Source organism: Pseudorca crassidens, chromosome X, assembly GCF_039906515.1.
Source record: "Pseudorca crassidens isolate mPseCra1 chromosome X, mPseCra1.hap1, whole genome shotgun sequence".
NCBI classification, from domain to species: Eukaryota; Metazoa; Chordata; class Mammalia; order Artiodactyla; family Delphinidae; genus Pseudorca; species Pseudorca crassidens.
This window is the reverse complement of record NC_090317.1, coordinates 8,711,563-8,734,039: the sequence shown is the minus strand read 5'-3', so window position 1 is coordinate 8,734,039 and position 22,477 is coordinate 8,711,563. Positions and strand designations below refer to the sequence as shown.

General features: G+C 43.9%; 1 protein-coding gene across 7 annotated transcripts; it reads left to right on the top strand.

Moving 5' to 3' along the window:
- Positions 1-10,273: 10,273 nt before the first annotated feature.
- SLITRK2 (SLIT and NTRK like family member 2) lies at positions 10,274-22,069 on the top strand. Of its 7 annotated transcripts, none has more exons than XM_067722325.1 (3): positions 10,274-10,393; positions 14,208-14,261; positions 14,744-22,069. In XM_067722325.1, the coding sequence occupies exon 3, from the start codon at positions 14,787-14,789 to the stop codon at positions 17,322-17,324; it is 2,538 nt and encodes an 845-aa protein (XP_067578426.1). In that variant the 5' UTR covers positions 10,274-10,393; positions 14,208-14,261; positions 14,744-14,786; the 3' UTR covers positions 17,325-22,069. The 7 variants fall into 7 exon arrangements, 6 of the variants coding, with proteins under 6 accessions (XP_067578426.1, XP_067578423.1, XP_067578424.1 ...); XM_067722322.1 differs by having other exon boundaries at positions 14,356-22,069; XR_010939744.1 differs by lacking the exon at positions 10,274-10,393 and having other exon boundaries at positions 13,609-14,261; positions 14,356-19,655; positions 20,231-22,069.
- Positions 22,070-22,477: the final 408 nt, after the last annotated feature.

Below are 22,477 nucleotides of genomic sequence, written 5' to 3'. Positions count from 1 at the left end.
ATATCCAGGAATGCCTGGATTTCCATCCCTCCACCCCCCCAAAAGTAAACTTTTGCATTACTAGAATAAGTTAGCATTCCACTTGGAATTATTTACACTTAGATTACTTCCAATATCAGAAAACAAAGAATAAGTATTTAGCCTACTTCTGCATGTCAAAAAGCTTAATCCCTTCTAGAACAAAGAGAAAGACTACCTACTCCCAAGGCACATTCCCACTTTGACTCTTCCAGCCTCAGGAGGCAAATTTCCTGTAATTTTCGAAAAGCAGTTTTATCCCTGATGCTAGTCATCAAGGAATCAAAAATATTGAGTTTCAGTTTTGGACCCGTTTACTACAATATGAGTAACATTAATAAGGTCTTGCCAGACTCTTTTAGTAGACAGATTTTAAAAAATCATTTAAAATTAGTACATTAACTGTTTCGATGCAAATAGGAAGCTGCCAGCTTTCAATTAGAAAGCAGTTGGTTTCTAAGTAAGCCAACAATTACCCTGCAGATTTGTTGAGGGATTTTTTTGTTTTAGATCGTACAAAGATAAACTTCAGCCTAGAGGGCACTCAAATCATCCCCCCTCAAAATCAAATTAATGAGCTTTTGCCAAACTGTAAAGAAGGCTTTGTTTCTTACTAAAATACTAGTTCAACAATCCAGAGTGGTCGTATTTAGATATGGTCACAGAATTCTCTAGTAGACAAAGATCTTATATATTCTTAAGCTTATCCTGTTGCTTTGTAGAAAAAAAAAATCAGTCCTAAGAATGAGTTGCTCGGGTTTATACAGCTCCTGTGCCAGATTTTTTTTCTTAAATGGCAAGATTCTTAGGATGGTATTGCTTTAGCTAAATATATCTGTTTGGATTAGTGTCACCTGAGTATAGACTTTTAATTCTCACATTTTTTTTAAACCACAGGTAAAAAAATTGAGGGCTGGTATGATGGTTCCACGTGGTGCTTAGGACCTAAGCAGCTTCTGGGAATCTGTTCCACCACCCTAGAGGGTAACCTTAGTCCTTATGATCCAAGATGACTGTAGGAACAGAAGCAAAGTAGGGCAGAATAAGGGGATTCACCTCGCCTCTTAAAGAGACTTTCCAGAACTCCAAATGACACTTCCACTGTCACTGGCCAGGACTCAGCCACATGGTCATGCATAGCTGAAAGCAGTTTAGTAATGACCGTCTTGATTCAAGAAAAGAATGAAGATGCCATCAAAACCCCCATGATAAGAGTAGTCATAATTTATTGACCCTCCACTTTTGGGGATTTGGGGGTGATAGCTGTTCCCTCCTTTAAATCCACTGTGGATTCACAACTAATTGAGATCATATAGATGGAGATCAAAATACCAGCTTCATACTATTAAGCTTGAATTGAATAAGTTGCTTTGGTCTATGGCCACAGTCGGACTTCCCAGTGAAGACTTCTGAATTGGATGTAGCCACCCCACCCCAGGCAGTGTTAGGCACACTCTGAGAGTAGGTGGCCCTGAAAAAGAGAAAACAAAAGGCACAGAGCTGAGCTTGGTCAGATTCTTCACTCAAAGAGAGAGAGAGAGAGAAAGAGAGAGAGAGAAAAGGAAATCGGAAATCTCTTCCTTTTACTTCCAAGAAGTATGAGAGGATGGTATTCCTTACTCTGTGGACCAAGCTAAGGACACTGGAAGGAGAACATGGTTCCTGCTTCACCTATTAAATGCACACAGTATGAAACATTTTAGATCTACTTTCTATGTTTTTCACAACAACCCTCACAAAGTCAGCGTTACCAGGCTTTGTAAATTACCCAGACTTTACAAAAAAGCAAAGTGAGACTCAGAGAATTTAAGTAACTTGCCCAGTACTCACACTCTTGGTTAGATGGTTGAGCTGGGGTTCAAACCTAGGTCTATATGACTCCAAAGCCCACACATTTTCTACTATCCCCACTTCATACCCGTGAAATCTCCTGATTTCCCTTGAAAATAATTATAGTGATGCAAATGGGGCATAAAAATGTCAGTAGTCCTTTCAACGTTCTTGGAAAATTGGTTCTTGTCAATCACATGCATTTGATTCAGTATTAGATTATGCCCAACAGAATGTCTCTTCACAAAAATGTATTGTTTAGTTTCAAGTTAATTCACTCTTGTAACTCTAAGAGGTTAAGGCCCCTTTTGCCTTGGATGTATACACACAGTACCTATTAGCAATTAAAATAAGTTACAAATGTGTCAAGAAGAGATCCTGCTGCTGAAATCCAGGTCAGGTTACTTGAAATGGATATATATCTTACTCTTCTAAATGTTAATTAGATGTTCTATTTTATCTTCAAAAGTTTCTAGCAGAAATTTTCTTGAAGTTGACACTTATAGGTCAAGAGAGCTTCAAGATAGCATCCTCAGCCCCTACACTTATGAAGCTTATTCTGAAGGGTTTATGTAACTTTACTCAAAATTTTGAAATGAAGAAAAAAGCAAAATGAAAAAAAACCCCACTATTATAGACCCTGGTCTCCCTGCCATATCCTCAGAATGATTCAGTAGACCTAGTAAATGATAACATGAAATGTAAGCTACTTCAGATTCCATTAAATTTGACATTTTAGCATCTCTGTGCCCATAATAGAGTAAATCTTTTCAAACTCAATACCGAAGTCAGTGCTCATTTTTTTCAATTCAGTAAGTATTTATCAAGCATTTTATTCCATTTTATATAGTTTATCACCCAAAACACAAATAAATAGCAATAAACTTTTAGTCAAAAGACTTTAGAAATAAAATGTTTTTGCTTCTTGTGGCTGACCAGCAAGCCACTTTTTATGGGCATATTGTAACATGGTTCATAAGCAGAGTGCACTGTGCTGCATTAAATTTTAATGCTGATTGTCATTGAAAAATACAATTCTAAAACTAAAGTATCAAAACATAAGACGACCCAGCATTTGCATGAGCGTTGGGAGATCTGAGTTTGACTCTTGCTTTGCCTATGTGACTTTGAATGTCACTCCGTTTTCCTGAGCCATAGTTTCCCCATCTTATAAAATGAAGATGTTGGACTAGAATTGGCCCAGCAAATTGCATCAGAGTCTCTTGGGAAACCCATAAAAATGTCAATCTCAGACTCCACCTCCAGAAAGTTCCATTCCACAAGTCTGGGGTGGGCCCCAGAAATCTGCCTATTTACCAAGGGCCCAGGGGATGTAGACGCTGGAGGCGCACACAAACCACACGCTAAAGTCCTCTAACTTTAAATCCCTCCCAGCTCTACCATCCTCCCAGTCTATGGAAAATTCAGTTAAAAGAGCAGCCGTGATGGTCTCTTTCTCACAGAAACCTCTATGTGATGCTGGCTCATTTCAAATAATCATTTTCTCAGGATACAGACTGCTGTTTGAGGTGTCAATAGTTTTCTTTGACAAAATATCTAATTGTGGATTAACAAATTCCCAAATCAGAAGAAAAAAAGGAAGGGAAGGAAGGAAGGAAGGGAAGGAAGGGAGGAAGGAGGGAAAGCAGGCAGGCAAACATACACAACACAAATTCTTAGGTTATCAAGTGCTTTTAGTCAACATCTATACCCAAAATAATCCCTGACATTCTGCAACTAGAAAATTCTTCAAGATGACTAATTACTTTGGTATTTCAATGAAAGATAACAGTTGAACATGCGTGAAAGCAGCTTTGTAAATCTGCGGTTTAACTGTAGATCACTCGTCCTACACCCTTATATTTTGAGATCTTTCTACATAGAATTATTTGTTACATTAATATATCATAGCAGTTTTTTTTAATGACTTAAGGTGCTATTGCATATTGATATTGAAAATGGATCAAGAAATTGGATAACTTACCTCCATATAGGTATTATGGTTCATTAGCATTCTGGGAATCGTTTTGGACAAACCACTTACTTAAAAATCAGTGGAAAAGCACAATTTGATGAAGCCAGGTAGCCTGTGATCAATATCGTCACTACAACCCAAGACTGAATTTGGCTAAGGGCCATAGCAGGGGTAACGAACGATTCCATTGCTGCCTAATACACCCCAATGTTGTCAATGTAAATCATAGCAGATTTGTTCTGACCCTTGAGTAAATCATATATTTGAATTCTAAGCAACTGAAACTTTAAATCAGGGACTCGACTTGGGCTTACCCCAAATTGTTTTGTATTACTTATTTGTATTCGAGAGACAGGAGTTATCTTAGGTTGAGTGGTTATATTTTATAAAAATTGTAAGCAGAACATCAATTCATTAATTTGACAATTGTCTTTTCTTGCTGCAAATAATAGCCAGCATTCATCATTTAGCAATACTGTACACATCTCCTTAAATATTGGTATTTCTATTGAAAAAATGTATTAAAATAATATTCAGTATATTCAATATTATATATTGAAATATAATATTCAATATATTTAAATGATGGCAAATAAGTTGTCTAGTTCAAATAGTGCTGTTTCCTGACCTGTACCAACTAGACCAGTATATAAAGAGCTAAGGGGTTAGCATGCTGAACTCATTATTCTGAAGCAATGATGTGTAGCAAAAAACAAGCTTGCTTTTCCCTCCTTTCAAAATATTACTAAAGTGACACTGACCCTACTACAGTACTTGAATTGCTGTGGCGATGTCCAGGGTGGGGGACAAATCTGGTGATAATTATGCCTCCAATTTTGTCATGCTTTCCTGGAGTTGCCCCAAAGTGATGTTTTTGAGAAACTCCATATGGTTCCTCCACCCCAGATAGACATCAGGCTATGTTTCTGAAAGATCTTCAAGGATATTTAGGTTATCAAAAGTGTCATGAAATTTGAAGCTTTTTTTTTTTTTGGTACGCGGGCCTCTCACTGTTGTGGCCTCTCCCGTTGTGGAGCACAGACTCCGGACGCGCAGGCTTAGCGGCCACGGCTCACGGGCCCAGCCGCTCCACTGCATGTGGGATATTCCCGGACTGGGGCATGAACCCGTGTCCCCTGCATCGGCAGGCGGACTCTCAACCACTGCCCCACCAGGGAAGCCCTTTTCTTTCTTTTTAATTTGCCTAGGAACCATGGTACGACCACAGACAGCTGCAAACGTTGTTTGATATATGTCCTGGAGCCATTATATTTGACTTAAAGGTGACTTCACCTGCAATAATCAGGTGACCTCACCTGCAATAATCAGGTGAATTGGGGTGTGTGCCAGGTGGCACTGTAATATCACTTAGGCAGCTTCCTGGGAGATGAAAAATGGAAGGAAAATAAAAATGAACTGATATCACATCTGAGTAATAAATCATCAAGATTCAAGGTAAAAAAAATCCTTTCTCCTCTCATTGATTTGCAATGATGGTTGAATGCTGCCTCCAGCTATTACTTGGAAATGATTTTATTTACTTTCTAAATCTTACTCACCTCCCCTCTGAACCTATAATTTCTAAACCCTGCTTCATTTTGTGCAAATCACTTCAGGGTAGATCTGGAGTGTGTCATCCTTGCTATTTTTGAATATTAATGGCCTTGTCCTCTTCACAAATGATGACTTTTTTAAAAATCAGAAATACTTAATGCAAATCCTTAGTAGCTGCTCTTTAGAACTGGGGGCCTCGTGTGCAGACACTTTTGAATGTTCCAGCAGAGTCAGCATTAAACTCTCTGCCACAGCACATACTTTACCTTATATTTATACTAGCCAAACATAAATACATAAATAAAATCAACAGAACTTAGTACAGAGGCTCGACTGCATTATACCGTTCCAATAATGTGCAGTGTCAAACTCAGTAAACTTGGCTTCCTCCTGAGTGCATTAGGTTGTAACTCCAGACCAAAACATAACTTCCAGCTGCAGTGAGATTAATAGGAAAGAATGCATCAGGATAACTGAAATACCTATTAATGCTATCCTAAGTCTGACCTGTAAAATCTATGGCTTTTGCCATGTATATTCACTCCCAGGTCCAGTAAGCTTAAATAGCGTCCTAACTGATGAATCACTCTGCTCAATCCCCACAAAGGGAGGTCTGGGACCCTCAGGGAGCAGGGCCCACCACTAAGTGACATTTGATTTGAATACAATTGGTTGAGAGCCATAAGTTTTACTATAACTTTGCACCATACTCACTTCTTTTTTTCTCTATTTCTAGTCTCCTCCTTTTGCTTTACTGCCCCCTTTCTCTGTTCTGCCCCATTTTCCTCTTCTGCTAGATCCAGTATGTCAGTGTTTTTCAAACTGCGAGATATGACCTGTTAGTCCCTCATGAAATCAGTTTAGCAGGCCACAGCCAGCAATTTTTAAAATCAACTACGATAGAATATTTTAGGGTGCCTGGCTATGACAAGGGTAATATTGTTTCAGAAACTCTGGTTTCCACCCATGACTGCCCTGGGTTATGATAGAAAATATATTTCTTTGCGAAGAGCAGCACCTCCACTGACGGTACTTGGGGTAGAAGAGGTGGCAGGCGGGCTGCAGGGTGTGGCAGACCATGAAGCAGGGCATCGGGGAGCCTGGAATCTTGGTCTTGCTCTGTCATAAGTCATCATGTACATTATGTTCCTTCAATTTGTTGAAGTGTGAAATAAACGTAAGGTGTTTATATACGCATATACATATCATATACACACTATATATACATAACACATGTATGTATATACTATAGAGTATACATATAGTGTATGTATATAAATATATGGCATACTGGTGCCGCTGGAGAGTAGGAGAAGCCAGGGATGCTGCTAAGCCTCCCACATTGCACATGCCAGCCCTCCACAACAAACACTGATCTGGTCCAAAACGTCAGTTGTGCCGAGATTGAGAAATCCTGATATACACACCTATTCAGCTATTTGGAAAAAATCTAGGGAAAAGATGAAATGCTTTCAAGTTTTCATTTGAATGTTTGACATAATATACCTCCAACCAGAATAGTAAATAACTTTCTAATCCTGGTTCTATTATCCAATTTCAATTAAAACAATGCTTTCTCACTAAAATCATTGCTTTGTATAATTTACTTAAGAAGGGAATTTAAGAATTCCTCATTTCAAGAAGTACATATGTGTACCTCTTCACAACTTTCAAGGGTTTTTCATGAATCCCATCCTTACTGACGCCATATGGCAGGTGCTAGTACTCAGTTTTACACGTGAGGAAACTTAGGTAGGAGCAGTGCCTGCTTGGGATTTGAACCCAGGTTACTGGTCTCCAAGGGTTTGGATATGTGTTTGATTAAAAGACAAACTATTCTGGGTCCTGGCCCAGCACTCTTCCAACCAAGCCTGCCAAAATAATCAAAATAATTGAATTGACTTGAAAAAATATCCACACTTTCAATAGCATCACAGAACCAATGTCTACAATATCCTTTAAGCTATAATTACCGGTATTAACGGCATGTCCTCTGTGTCTCGTTTCTTTATTTAGGAATTTGTCTGTCTCTGTCTGAACTCTTCTTTGAAACCTTTGGTTCAAATGGACAGTATTCCCAGAAAACAACTCACATCGATCGGTCTTAGACTTACTGACTCTGCATGAGGTTTCTACTTTGTCTTATTTTGTAAATTTTTTAAAGCTTCCCAGCCCTGGATAGGTGTGGAAAAGGTGGAGAAGCAACATTCACAGGCAAACTGTGTAGTACACAGTAACTGTGCAACATTTGCATTGTCTTAGTAATGTATACACATTTTAAAAATTCATCCTAGATGAAATATCTGATTTTCTCCTGATCTTAGATTGAAATTATAAAAGCCCAAGCAAAATTTAATTTCTGTATTGCCCCACTAGCATTGCAGTCAGGGATCTCTAAGCCCTTTAGTAATATGAACTAATCAACAGAGAACAGCACACAAACAGAGATGCCTTTACAATGCCATTACACCAAAGAATTAAGAATGCCATTTTTATTAATTCACAGAAGTACATTAATATGCATGTCTTTGATATTCAGTTATGTCAGGATTTTTCTCCCCTAACACAGAAACTTTTCGAAAAGTCAGTATAAAGCAGCTTTCAAATAAATTGGTACATTTAAAACTTTCACATGCTTCAAGCTCTCTTCTGTAATTATCTATGCAACAACCCTCACAGAAAGTTCTGTATTGCTCATCATTGTGTGTGTGTGTGTGTGTGTGTGTGTGTGTGTGCATTCAGGACACCCTTTGAAACAGCTACCCACCTACTTGAAAATGTTATGCCGACAAAAAGAAAAGTCTGCTCTTTTTAAAAAAATCTTACTATCAGTGTGGTCCCGTGCAGAAAGGCAGGCTGCTAAATGCTTTTCTGAAGGCTGATAAACATGTTAGACTTGCTTACAAGGCTACTTAAAATGGATGCATGCCATATTTTGCAAGTTTCTACTGGATCAAAATAAAATGTCGGTCTGTATCATTGATAGCCTGTTCCTCATCTAATCTGTATATGTTATGGCTTTTGTTTGTGTCCCCTTTGGCTAGGGACACACCACCCTTCTCAGTAAACTGTCTCCTTTTTTTCAGCATGACTGTCTCATTATTTCTGCCTTTGAATAGCCCCTCAGCTCTGTGTTTTGTGGTTGTTTATAGCCCCCATTAAATAACTACACGAAAAGATGACACAGTCAGAAATGAGGTAAACACAGAAGAAACAGTATTAACTGTTCTCAGTAACACTATGATGTGCCCAGGCTGCTGCTATAGTCTGTAGCGAATAGCACGTTTGATGTTTTACACAAATAAGGATATTAATAAAGAAAGGCAATGTTTCTGAATATGTAACTGTAAAATAGCCTGCCCATGTGCATATCTGAGACCCGTGTTATTCTGAAATTACTTATCTGAGTGGTAGGGAAATCTCAAAAAGGCTTTCTCAGGACTGAAGTAAAAGGAACAGTAATGATCCTTAAAACCTCAGAGATATGATTATAAGAGATAATTGTTTGGACTATTACTAAGGTAAACTCTGCATATGTGCATAATATAAGATTATCAGTAATTTTCTATTAAAAAGGCCCAGCATGGTCTCCATTATGAAAAGAAAGCCTAGAAGAGAAAGAAGAAGCACAAAAGATTCCCCAGGGTAAGGAGAAGAATGAGGTAGAGGTCTGTGCCAGGAGAACGTGGGTTAAACGTATAGGAAATAACCTCTAAACAGACAAATCCCAACGCAGATTCATTAGCCCCAGAGCTAGTTTTTGCTCTAATTTTGCACCCCTCCCCTCCCCTCCCCTCCTATTCTCCGCCACCCAGCTGGTGGTGGATATTCTCAAGAATTGGGGTTTTACAGACTCCGTAGGGGGTATGAAAAGGACAGGGGACGGTGACGACTTTAATTAAGGCTGCTCTCCCCCACGACTGAAGGGGAAATGTCTCGGTGCCATCAAATCAACTCCCTGCTCCAGTCTTTACACAACTGCAACTTTCTCCCTAAGACCCTGGCAGAGGCGAGGAGAGGCCCTGGGGAAAGCGGGTCTGGAGGGAACCGCAACGCTCTGGGCGAAAACCGCAGCTCCCTCTAGAACTACAGTGACTCTTGCCCAGAGCGCCTTCCCGTTATCGAAACACAACCACCTGGACTACTAACAGGAGTGCAAAGAAAGGAGAAAAGGGAAGAGAGGGTGGCCCAAAGTCCGCTCTAGTAGATCCAGGCAACGTCATGAAGAATGAAAAGAATCAAACGGAAACAGGGACTGGAATGCTGCGAAGGGCTGGCTCTGGTGAAAGCGTTTGCACTGGTCTCGCCCGGCTCTACATTATATGGAAATACCGTGTTTACCGTCCTCGTAGGAGGTCCTTACAGATCTGCCCGCAAGCTGCGAGGACCGGGCGCTGACTAGTTAAGGGAAGGCAGCCGTCCCGGACCGTGTCCGGCTCGGAGGGCTGGCTGCTTTCACTTGTCCGTAACTTCCACCCTGTGATCAGAGTGTACCCTAGCAAACAGTCCTGACCGAGTGCCATCCTATTTCACTTGACCGCGTCCGATCCGCAGCCCCCGGTGGAAGCTGCAGGGACTGGGCAGAGTTCCAGGCGAGGGGGGCCGGGAGGCTTGAGCAGAGCTCCGCGGCGCTGGTCAGAGAAACGGAGCAGCGGCTCCTTTGTGGGCCGGTCCATCCCCCTCCCTGGTGCGCCGCGGGGACATTTGATCTGCGGGGTGATTGATAAGCGCGGGCGAGGGGCCGCCGGCCCGCCCTCCCCTCTCTTTCCTCCTCCCCGCTCCCGCCCTCCTCTCCTCCTCCCTCCCGGATCCCTCCCTCCTTCCTGCCAGAAGCGCTGCCAGGCGGCGAGCCGCTCCAGTGGGGATCTGCCTGCCCTTGGGGGCGCCGCCCGCGCTCGCCCCCGAGCCCTCGCTCCCGGGCCGCGCCGGGCCCAGGCCGCGCAGCCTCCCGCGCCTCCCCGGGTCGCGGATGCCGCGGGCGCCTCTGGGGGAAGCTCCGGGCGGCGCGCTCGCCGGGTAAGTTCTGAGTACTCGGGGGCGCCGCGGCGACGCGGCCGACTAGCTGGCTCCGCGCTGGCCCCTGACTTTCGCGGCCACAGCCCCAGGCGGAGGGAACGGGCGTGGGCAGACGGCGCGATCCGCCAGGGATCGCGCGCGGGCGGCCGCCCCTGACCGCCGCCCCCGCTCCGGCTGTCCGGCCTCGGGACAGTCGCGCGGGCGTGGTCCGGCTCCGGGCGTCGTGCGGCCCCGCGGCCACCGCTCCCGACGAGGACGCGGCGCCCGGGCCCGGGGGAGAGGGCGGCGCGAGCGGCCGTCGCGGCGGTGTGGGGTGAGGGCAGGGAGAGCTGCGCGAGCGGTCGGTGCATGGGGCCCGGCCACAGGGGACTCGCCCGGCCCCTGGGTCGCCCGGAAGAGCCCTTCGGGAAGGGCTGGGCCAGGGACTCCGGAGCGGGGGCCGAAGGCGGCGGCGGGCGGGCGGTGGAAGCCCCCTCCCCGGGCCGGCCGGGCTCCGTTAACCCCCTCGCAGCCGGGGCGCAGGGGTACTGCCCGCCCGCCCTCACTCGCCGCGCCCGCTGGCGGCCCCGGAGACCCGAGCCCGGTTTCACTCGAGAAGATGCGAGTGAGACCAAGGCGACGGAGTTCGCGTTTCTACCTCCCTCGCCCCCGCGAGGACAGGGAGCGTTTGCCTTATTTTAGCGTCCGCCTCTGCCTCCCGCGGGCTCCGTGTTCACCCGGCACCGTTCCGCCGCCTTAGGAACCCGCTCTCCCCGGCGCGGTGCCGCGGCCGCTCCTCCAGAGACGCGGGGCCAGAGGAAACTTCCTTAAAGTGCTTTATCGGGGTGGAGGCTGATTTGTTCCCAATAACTGTGTTTGGGGAAACGGCTGCGGAAGCTCAGGGACGAGCGGGAGACGCAGGAGTGGTGGGAGGGTCCACCGACCCGTGTCGGCAGCTAACCGCGGAAGGGAGAGCTGCCGCCCCGCCGCGGGGTCCCCAGTGCCGTTACCCCAGCCCTCACCGCTCCGTTTCCCTCACCCCGTAGTATCAAGAATTTCAAGCGCCCCCTCATCTATCTACCCCCACCAATTCCTAATAGGCTCTGTCCTCAAGGAGTATTGACAGAGTCATCAGTGTCTTAAAGGAAATTACGATATTTGAGAACTGAAACACATATTTGGTATTTCACTTTCAAATACAATTTTTAGAAAAAAAACACATTTAAGTAAAACACCACCACTATTGAAGTTTAGGTAGATAGTTGTCTAATTCACAGTAAGCAGGAGTTGTTTTTTTGAGAACTGCTGGCCTGGGACTCAGAACTTCTGGGTTCTGTTTCTAATTTTATAGATTCTTGAACTTAAGCAAGTCAGCACTTCCCCTGGTTGAGGAATGTCTTCATCTATAAAATGAATCTGATTTCAAAGGTCTTGTCTAGCTCTCATGTTGGCGTCTACTTCAATGAAATATTAACCTAATTAATAAATGTTTGTTAAATGAACGACTGAATGAATAAACCATATCTCTCTAGGAACTATGTATATTTAATATTTGGAAATATGTAGAAACAAATGCCCCTTTGCTATGAAAGGAAGCTTAATTGTGCTCCCACTGCATCACCCCACTCGCATCTAATGATGCAATTGCCATGGAGGGTGGGAGACCATCGCAGGGCTGCCCCCTCCCCCTCTGTGGACAGTCACTCTCCCGTTGCCCTTTGGCACAGGGAAGGGAAATTCGAGGGCCCGGAAGGAAAGGTTGTTGCCCAAGGTGAAGCAAGAATTACTGGATGGGGAGGGTCTCATGATGTCTGGCCCAAGGCTCTTCTCCAAAGGAAAAGCAGGGGGAAAGAAGAACGCCCGTGACAAATTGCGGAGGAGAAGGCCAGAGCCACAGGTTGCTTTAGTGCCTAAGTTTATAAACCATGAGAGCCCTTCTTGGGGAGGAAAGAACTTGTATGGGTGGAACAATCCTAGGACCTGAGCTTCCTAGGGAAGGAGGAGGGGAGAAGCAGGGCGCTTTCTGTTCTCCGAAGGCTCAGCTTGCCTATGCGATTGCCCCTCTGCCACACTTGGTGCAGCAATGGGACCCTGTGTCGACTGCGGCAGGCGGGACCAAGAGGCGGGGAGAGCCAACTAAAGTGTCTGGCGGGACTGGCACATCGCTTGGTCATTTCCTCTTCCCATTCTCTTTTCACCCCCTGCTTTTGCTGCCTCATCTCCCCCATGCCCACCAGAGGCAGCGCCTGGCCCTTTCGGGCACCAGCAGACATTCCCATCTTGCAAATGGACTCCAACTGGGAGACTCCTGGGTCCAGGGGACCTTAAGATAATTAAGGAGAAATGAGATACCGAAGGCAAAAACCCAACACCTGGCCATTAATAATCCCGGGGAAAGGTTATCTGAATCCGATTAAATGTCAGAGCTGGGAGGACCCTTATAAGTCCACCCCTTTTGCCCATGGGGGTGGGAAGATCCAGAAACAAGTGACACCTGGCAACAGAGCTGGATCCGAAGCCAGGTCTCCTGAGTCTCAGGCCAGGACTCCTTTCATTCCTCCTCTTTCTCAGGAGCCAGTCTTCCTGCATCTCCGCCTTCTGTTCCCTGGTTCCCTGACCCTGCAGCCTGGAGGGCTCAGCACCCTTTCCTGGGCTCCTACTCCCAGCTGAAGCTCAGCCTGGCAGTGCCTGTCTGACACCCACTTCTCTTCTCCTTCCTTCAGGCAAAAAGCACACGTTTAAACCTCATTATCTGGCTAAGTATAAACCTCAGGGGGAGAAGGGTTTTGTTGTTGTTTATCTCAGTCTATAAGCTAACGTTGAGCTGGCTTTCAGATTCCCGGCAAATATCTGGCCAGTCACCACCCAGAAAGTAATTCTCTCAGCACTGAAACAAAGCTCTGTATGTAAAGCATAAATCCCCCAAAAGAACTCCTCGCCCTCCCACAAAGACACACCGGTGCACACACACCCCACTCTCCACACCAAGAGCATGTGAGCTAGGAGTTTGGCAGGCGGGCCCCAGTCCTGTAGCAAAGAGACACATCTACACACACACACTACACACACACATCCCTTACTCGGAAGGATCTGGACCCCTGCTCGAGAATCTGGAATGAGACACCCCCGCGCGCGCACACACACGCGCACACACACACACACACACACACACACACACACACACACACACACACACACACACACACACACACACACACACTGGCCCGCTGGAAGAGCCAGGAGGGAGGGGCGGGTGGAAGAAACCACTCGGAGGAGCCAGAGGAGTCCCGGCGGTGCCCCTCCTGGAGAACCCCCTCTCCAGGAGCTCGCCAGCCACTCGCCGCCCGCCGGGCTGGAGGTGGAGTAGTTCAGAAGCAACTGACGCAGCCGGGATTTGAGCTTTGCAAAGCCACTCGCAGGGAAGGGAAGCATCTGCCCCTCCCTCCCCCACTGCGCGCCCTCGATCCCCAGCCTGCCCCCTCCCCCCGTGACGTCACCCCAGCCCGGTCCCGCGGAACCTGCAAAGCCTCTCAAATTCAAACTGCCGGGCGCACTGGTGCCCCTGCCGCCGGATTGGAAGTGCGCGCCCAGTCTCGGTCGTCTCCGCCGCCCGCCGCCCCAGCCGGCAGGCTTCGCGACCTCCCTGCTCAGTCGAACCCCCGGGTCCCCGTGGGCTCAGCTTCCCGCCGCTCCAACCCTCCTCTTCTTCTCTTGCCGCCTGCCGGATTCCTAATCAGTGCGCACCCCCCAGCAAAATTTAATCCACCGACAGAAAGCAGGGCATCCTTCCGTAAGCGGCGTCTCCTTTTACCTTGCTCTCCCTCTCTTTCCGAAGATGCTAAACTACCAGCGGACTGCAGAGGAGAGGGGTCCCGTCTTCTCCTGATGTGTGAGTAACCCCCACCGCGCGCTGTCTTTGCTGTTCCACCCTCTCCCTTCCCCCGCCGCCAGTCCCCTGATTTTCCCACCCCCTTTTTGCGCAGTTAAAAAAAAAAAAAGTAAAGCAATTTCTGCTGGGAGCCCAGGACGGGCTAGCCGCCCGAGATCTCTTCAAGATACCCCAGGGGAGGAGGAGGAGGAGATGGGCTGGATTTAGTAGGACAACTCGGTTACTAATGACTCCGCGGCTGGCTGCGACCCGCCGGGAAATCAGGTGCAAGCGTGTGTTCCGGGACGCGTGTGTGGGTGGGCTGCGGGGGAGGGGAGGAGAGCAGAAAGCGCTTTGAAAAACGCAGTGATTTCATTCTGCCGTGCTGTCCACTCCCCGCATTCTTCCTCCGTCCCACTCCGCCCCCTCGCTTTGCCATTTTAATCGGGCTTCCGTGTTTCTTTCTCCCCCGCATCCCGCTCTCTCCTGCCCCCCTCCCCAAGGTTTGCCTGTAGGTACCTGAGCTGACACCGACGGTGCCTAAAGATGCTGAGCGGCGTTTGGTTCCTCAGTGTGTTAACCGTGGCCGGGATCTTACAGACCGAGAGTCGCAAAACTGCCAAAGACATTTGCAAGATCCGCTGCCTGTGCGAAGAGAAGGAAAACGTACTGAATATTAACTGCGAAAACAAAGGATTTACAACTGTCAGCCTGCTCCAGCCCCCCCAGTATCGAATCTATCAGCTTTTCCTCAATGGCAACCTCCTGACGAGACTGTACCCCAACGAGTTCGTCAATTACTCCAACGCGGTTACTCTCCACCTGGGTAACAACGGGCTGCAGGAGATCCGAACCGGGGCGTTCAGCGGCCTGAAAACCCTCAAGAGGCTGCACCTCAACAACAACAAACTCGAAGTACTGAGGGAGGACACCTTCCTGGGCCTCGAGAGCCTCGAGTACCTCCAGGCCGACTACAATTACATCAGTGCCATCGAGGCGGGGGCCTTCAGCAAACTGAACAAGCTCAAAGTGCTCATCCTGAATGACAACCTTCTGCTGTCTCTGCCCAGCAATGTGTTCCGCTTCGTCCTGCTGACCCACTTAGACCTGCGAGGGAACCGGCTGAAAGTGATGCCTTTTGCCGGCGTCCTCGAGCATATCGGAGGCATCATGGAGATTCAGCTGGAGGAAAACCCGTGGAATTGCACTTGTGACTTACTTCCTCTCAAGGCTTGGCTGGACACCATAACTGTTTTTGTGGGGGAGATTGTCTGTGAAACTCCCTTCAGATTGCATGGGAAAGATGTGACCCAGCTGACCAGGCAAGACCTCTGTCCCAGAAAAAGTACCGGTGACTCCGGTCAGAGGGGCGGCCACGTTGACACACATGTCCAAAGGCTGTCACCTACAATGAATCCGGCTCTCAACCCAACCAGGGCTGCAAAAGCGAGCCGGCCACCCAAAATGAGAAATCGCCCAACTCCCCGGGTCACAGTGTCGAAAGACAGGCAGAGCTTTGGACCCATCATGGTGTACCAGACCAAGTCCCCGGTGCCCCTCACCTGCCCCAGTAGCTGTGTCTGCACCTCTCAGAGTTCGGACAACGGTCTAAATGTCAACTGCCAAGAAAGGAAGTTCACTAATATCTCCGACCTGCAGCCTAAACCTACCAGTCCAAAGAAACTCTACCTAACAGGGAACTATCTTCAAACTGTCTATAAGAACGACCTCTTAGAATACAGTTCTTTGGATCTATTGCATTTAGGAAACAATAGGATTGCAGTCATTCAGGAAGGTGCCTTCACAAACCTGACCAGTTTACGCAGACTTTATCTGAATGGCAATTACCTTGAAGTGCTATATCCGGCTATGTTTGAAGGACTGCAGAGCTTGCAGTATCTCTATTTAGAGTATAATGTCATTAAGGAAATTAAGCCGCTGACCTTTGATGCTTTGATTAACCTACAGCTACTGTTTCTGAATAACAACCTGCTGCGGTCCTTACCTGATAATATATTTGGGGGCACGGCCCTCACCAGGCTGAATCTGAGAAACAACCACTTTTCTCACCTGCCTGTGAAAGGGGTTCTGGATCAGCTTCCAGCTTTTATCCAGATAGATCTGCAAGAGAACCCGTGGGACTGCACCTGTGACATCATGGGACTAAAGGACTGGACAGAGCATGCCAACTCCCCTGTCATCATCAATGAGGTGACCTGTGAATCTCCCGCTAAGCACGCTGGGGAGATCCTGAAGTTTCTGGGCAGGGAGGCTATTTGTCCAGACGGTCCAAACTTGTCAGATGGAACCATTTTGTCAATGAATCACAACACAGACACACCTCGCTCACTTAGTGTGTCTCCCAGTTCCTATCCTGAACTACACACTGAAGTTCCACTTTCTGTCTTAATTTTAGGATTGCTGGTTGTCTTTATCTTATCTGTCTGCTTTGGGGCTGGCCTATTCGTCTTTGTCCTGAAACGCCGAAAGGGAGTGCCAAGTGTTCCCAGGAGTGCCAACAACTTAGATGTAAGTTCCTTCCAGTTACAGTATGGGTCTTATAACACTGAGACTCAGGATAAAGCAGACGGCCACGTCTATAACTACATCCCCCCACCTGTGGGTCAGATGTGCCAAAACCCCATCTACATGCAGAAGGAAGGAGACCCAGTGGCCTATTACCGAAACCTGCAAGAATTCAGTTACAGCAACCTGGAGGAGAAGAAAGAAGAGCCAGCCACACTTGCTTACACTATAAGTGCCACCGAGTTGCTAGAAAAGCAAGCCACCCCAAGAGAGCCCGAGCTGCTGTATCAGAATATCGCTGAGCGCGTCAAGGAACTCCCCAGTGCAGGACTCGTCCACTATAACTTTTGTACCTTACCTAAAAGGCAGTTCGCCCCTTCGTATGAATCTCGACGCCAAAACCAAGACAGAATCAATAAAACCGTTTTATATGGAACTCCCAGGAAATGCTTTGTGGGGCAGTCAAAACCAGACCACCCTTTACTGCAAGCTAAGCCGCAATCAGAACCAGACTACCTCGAAGTTCTGGAAAAACAAACTGCAATCAGTCAGCTGTGAAGGGAAATCATTTACAACCCTCTGGCATCAAAGGATGCTGCTCCAAACTGTTGGAAGCACTGCATTTGCTTTCGTGTGTGTTTGTGTTCTCCCTTTCCCAGCCTCAATGGGGGACTTTGAAGATGTTTGGGGGATGGGGTGAAGCAATGATACTGCTTTTTCAAGTTTTCCTTTAAATTATTTCTCTCTTGCTCTCCTCCCTCCCCCACCTTTTTTTTCCTTCTCTCCTTAGGAATCATCATTGAACATGAATGTTTCTACAGTGCATTTTTTTCATATATTTTGTTTATGGTTTTGTTTCCTTTTTCTTCTTTTATTTTTCCAGTGTGGGAATGGGAAGAGGAATTATAGTGAATGAAGAAAGAGTAAGCAAACTTTTCAAATGAAAATGGATATTTAGTGTATTTTGTAGAAGATCTCCAAAGATCTTTTGAGACTATAAATTCTTTTGTAAATAATGATATATGGTATTTCCGTCTTCAGTTACCAAGCATAGTCACTAGGCATCACTTCTTTGTGTTAAAGTGCCTTTGCACTTTAAGTACATTACTTAAATGTTGCTTTTAGCTTTGATAAATTGAACATATTTTAATGTGTTGTATTTTTAAAATTAAAAACACTGTAAAATAGATTGAAATGTCAGCTATATTAAGTCAACGTACAGTTTGCTTGAGTTATAGAAACCGACATGTCATCAAATGATTCTAGTTCTAGGACTTTATAGATTTAACTGTAAAATATTTCCTTTCCTTTGGGTTTGTTCTAAGTGATTTAATTTAAGTCAACTAAGGGGACTTAACAGTGGACTAGAGGTAATAAAATGCCTCAGTTGGGATTAGTAATTCATTAATAAAATATATTTAACCCAATATCAGAGTGAATTGAACAATTAATGCCCTTCCGTAAATCGTTATTTTACACTAACATGGTCAGTGTTTTAGATTATTTTCCTAATTAAGAGTACATTACACAACTTGTAATATATTTTTTCTGCATTAGATATTTTTATATATTTAAATGAGAGTCTGTATTTCTAACTTTTTAATTGAAATTAGTATTTTTTCTGCCTATTGAAACATTTTCTATAAACACACACCAGTAGAGGCCGCCACACACCTCATTTAATAAAGACATATGAGCCATTACATACCTTGAAGGAAGACTTCAAAGGTGAGATTAAGACTTCCCAAGTAAGTTCTTTGCAAATTCAAGGCAGCAGAGACAAATGTATACGTTAGTTTCTGTTTCTTTTAGGATTAAAGGTTAGACTCAGAATCCTTCTCAACGTTCACATTTTCAGAGAAAGCAGCGTTTTCTCCTTGAGCTTATGGAAGCGTTAACAGGGTGCTATCAAATGATGTACTCTTTGCATCTCCAACCTGATTAATAAGTACCTAAACCAAGAAAGTAGGCATCCTTTTTTTCCTGCCTTCTTTAGGCAAGGGTTACTTGAATTTTTCCTTGTCAGCTTCAGCAAGCTTTTGGTTTTGGTCTTAGCATTAAAATGATTTTAACTAACCAAGTCTACATAGCATTTATGAAGCCTTATTAGCCTGTAAATAATTTTTAGATGCAAATATTATTGTGTGATTTAAACAAACAGCCCTTCTTTAGAAAAAAATAGTTTTATTTTGTCTATTGTAAATCCTTATGCAACTGGAATGGTGATCTGCATATAAAGTAGTCCAGCTTTTCAATTCCTTATTAAAGCAATTGATGGCGTCTGAAAGAAGCACACTGTTTCCTTTTCATAAATAGGTTACTGCACATAATAATCCTTTATTATCATGTGGAAATTGAAGTGGATCCTGATAACTTACTTTTAAAGCTTTAAAATGACTAATAGTTTATTATCTGTCACTATAAACAATTCATGAGATAGGCTTTCAATTAGAAATTACTTAAATCCAAATTATTTGGATTAATAACTACTGGTGCAAAATAGTTTTTATTTAACAATAGATGGTAATTGTATATATATATATATATATATATATATATATGTAAAGTACATTCAGGAAAAAAAAATGCCTTTAATACCCTAAAGTCTCCGAATATCTACAGTGACAAGCTAAAATGTTCATTCTTTGATTAGAGATCGTAATTCTTATTTAAATCCATTAGATTGCAATTGAAAATGGTGGGCTGAAATGATCTACAGGAAAGTTAATGTACAGAGACTTTACATTTCATAGAAGAGGAGCAAGAGTATTTTACCAGTTGAACTTGGAGATAGCTTCTGGAAACCACCTCCTCTTATATATGTAAGAGTTTCAAAAATTCTCTCGTGGCTGCTCTCATTTGGTGCAATGATAAATGCAGAATACAGAGGTAGGTATTTGGAGAAATGATTATGAAGGCAAATTAGTATACATATTCTATTAAGATAGTTTTTTGGTTGACATTCTATCACTAGAACTACTGATGTGGTGATTCCACTTCAGTGTTCGTATTCTCCTGAAAATAAAGTCATTCCTGTAAAACACCATTATCCATAGAAAAACTAATTCATTAATTGTAAGCAGAGATAGCTTACTGTTCATTTAGTTACCAGACTCTAAAGAGGCCTCCTGGAAGAACTCAGATTCATAAACTCTTTTGCTTAATAACTATGGTTTAATTTTAGATTCTCATGCTTCTTAGATATTTACTTTATTCTGTATTAGGTTTTAAGATGAAATCGTTTGAATGTGTCCAGACTATTTCATTTAAAGGCATAATACATCATATACTGTGAAGCTTTGTTTTTTAATGCAATCACAAACACTTTAATTTGATTAACTTATTAGCATCCCCACTGACTATGTTGTTTTGCTTTACCCACTGAAGTGCTTTCAAACATATAAGATTTTTATTTTTATCTCCTACAGCTGGATTTTGCTATTTCACTTTTATTTCACATGCAGCTTGTAATGGGTATGAACATCAGCACAGTGAAATGGTTCCAGCCAACAGAATACGATTTCCCCTGGCCCTGCCTGGAACAGATCTATATGTCTGGCAAATGGTAATTCACTTTGATTTTAGCTCTTAATTAGTTGCTTCCTCTGTTTCTGAATATACCTGTGTCTAAGTTTGTATTGAAACACTCAAAAGCACCACTTCTCAGTCTGGACGCAATTGCCAAAAGTCTAACTTGGTTTTGGACTTTGGTCAACCTGTGTGCCTTGTTACTTCCCTCCAGCAGTTGGTGAGTAAGGAAATGACCCTTCAGTTTCCTCTGCTTTGTCCTCTGACCTCTAAGGTGGTTTAATTTTTCTAAATATTTCCATGTCATCAAGGGCTCAATGTTTTATGGATTTTACAGAAAGTGTATAATGAAAAAGAGGGAGGTTCTGTGATTTTTCAGACTCTGGAAATTCATTTTGATTGGATGCATTCCAGAAACATACTAGATTAGATGCTAGACTGAAGGAAGCCTTCCAGACAGTTCTCCTAATCCAGTCATTTCTTCATTCATTCAATAAGTATTTGAGTGCTTGCTTCCTAGGTGCCAGGCTCTGTGCTGTGTGCTGAGGGGGCACAGAGATACAGTAGACAGGCTCTCTGCCCACCTCCTCACCCCCCCACCCCACAGAGAGCTTAGTGCTAATAAAGGAGAATGTTATCTGAATGACAATCACCCGGAGTAAACAGTGGGAACAGCAGTGAAATGCAGGAAGTTGGGTTTTTAAAGGTGATTCTGTGCAATGAAGTATAAAACTGATATATCATAGGTTAGCTACTGTGTAACCACCATTAACATCTCTTTAGAGTTACACAGCTACAAAGGGAGAAAACCCACAAAAATAAAATAAAACAACTTTCTGCAGAAGAGGGACCAATATTATGGCCTGAAGATAGCTATATACTTGTGCTATCTAACGATCTACATTGTAAAGATGACTTCCCAAATTGTAAATACAAAAATCACAAATATACTTACATTTTCTGGAATATCCATGTTTTAAAGGCAATATTTACTTTCTATTTCAGTGGCTTAAAATATAACATTTTGGCTTAATTGTCTTTTACAGAGACAATAAGACACTTACCTAAATCCTGAGAGAGAAAAATTAAGTACTGTATATAGGTGTACTTTGCTTCTCACAATGGTTGTGCAAAAAGTCACGTGTAAATTGAAGTTTTGTAAGTTAAATTGTATTTTAAATGCATTAGGAGAGCTGCCAGTTAGAGGAAACTTGTGAATCCTTTTATAAAGCAGAAAACCATTTTATAAGACAAATAATCACTCTGTAATTTATCTGTTTTGTATGTTTGGAGTTTCAATATCGACTTTGCTTAAAACGGAGCCCACCTGCCTAATCAGAGTGTGTTTTGCCAATGCTGCTTGTGCTGCCAGTTTCTCGGTTGCTAAGGGCTTATACTTGAAAATCCGCGGCAGTTTCGTGTGACTTGAGCTATGGGGCGATTTTATGATGGCGCAGTAACATTCCTGAGCAGTCTGAGTAGCCAACCCATTTCAACTCCATTGAACACAGGACTCTTCTGCTCAGCAGCGTCTCCTCTGTCAGACGTGGCCATGATTCGTTAGAGGGTAGAGTGACTCCTGTATTCAGATCCTATAAAGCGCTTAGAGTCACAGGTTTTATAATAAATATATGGTATTATGTAAACAAATTAAACTGCATGTGTGTTGGAATTTTTTAGCAGTATTTTAGCTTGAAAGTACTTGTACAAATACCGTTAGATTTAGTTGCAAATAATTGTTCTCAAGTTATTGGAATAAATGGCAAATGAAACGAGCTCTCGTGTAAATAGACTTCTGTGCCAAATAGTGACATTGTTTCAAAACATGAATGCCATATTTTGGGCTGTTAATAGGCAAAATGAAATATTGAAAATGTGGTCAAATGATATTATGTCTTATTGGATAAACTTTATACAGTTATTTTGTGCTGTAGTTAGCTTTCAGTTACTAAATAAATATTCACTAAAAATAAACATTTGAATTAGTTAGAAAAATTCTTTACACTCTTGAGAGGAATTAATGACAAACTATTACTGGAACCATCCTCTTTGCCTTGATATATATACTGTTCAAATGTTTACAAATTTAGGTCTTCTTTATATAATTTACATATTAAGGGTAAAACGTGCTTTTAAAAACATATTAATACTTTTCCATTAATGCCCATTAGTATCAGCATTAA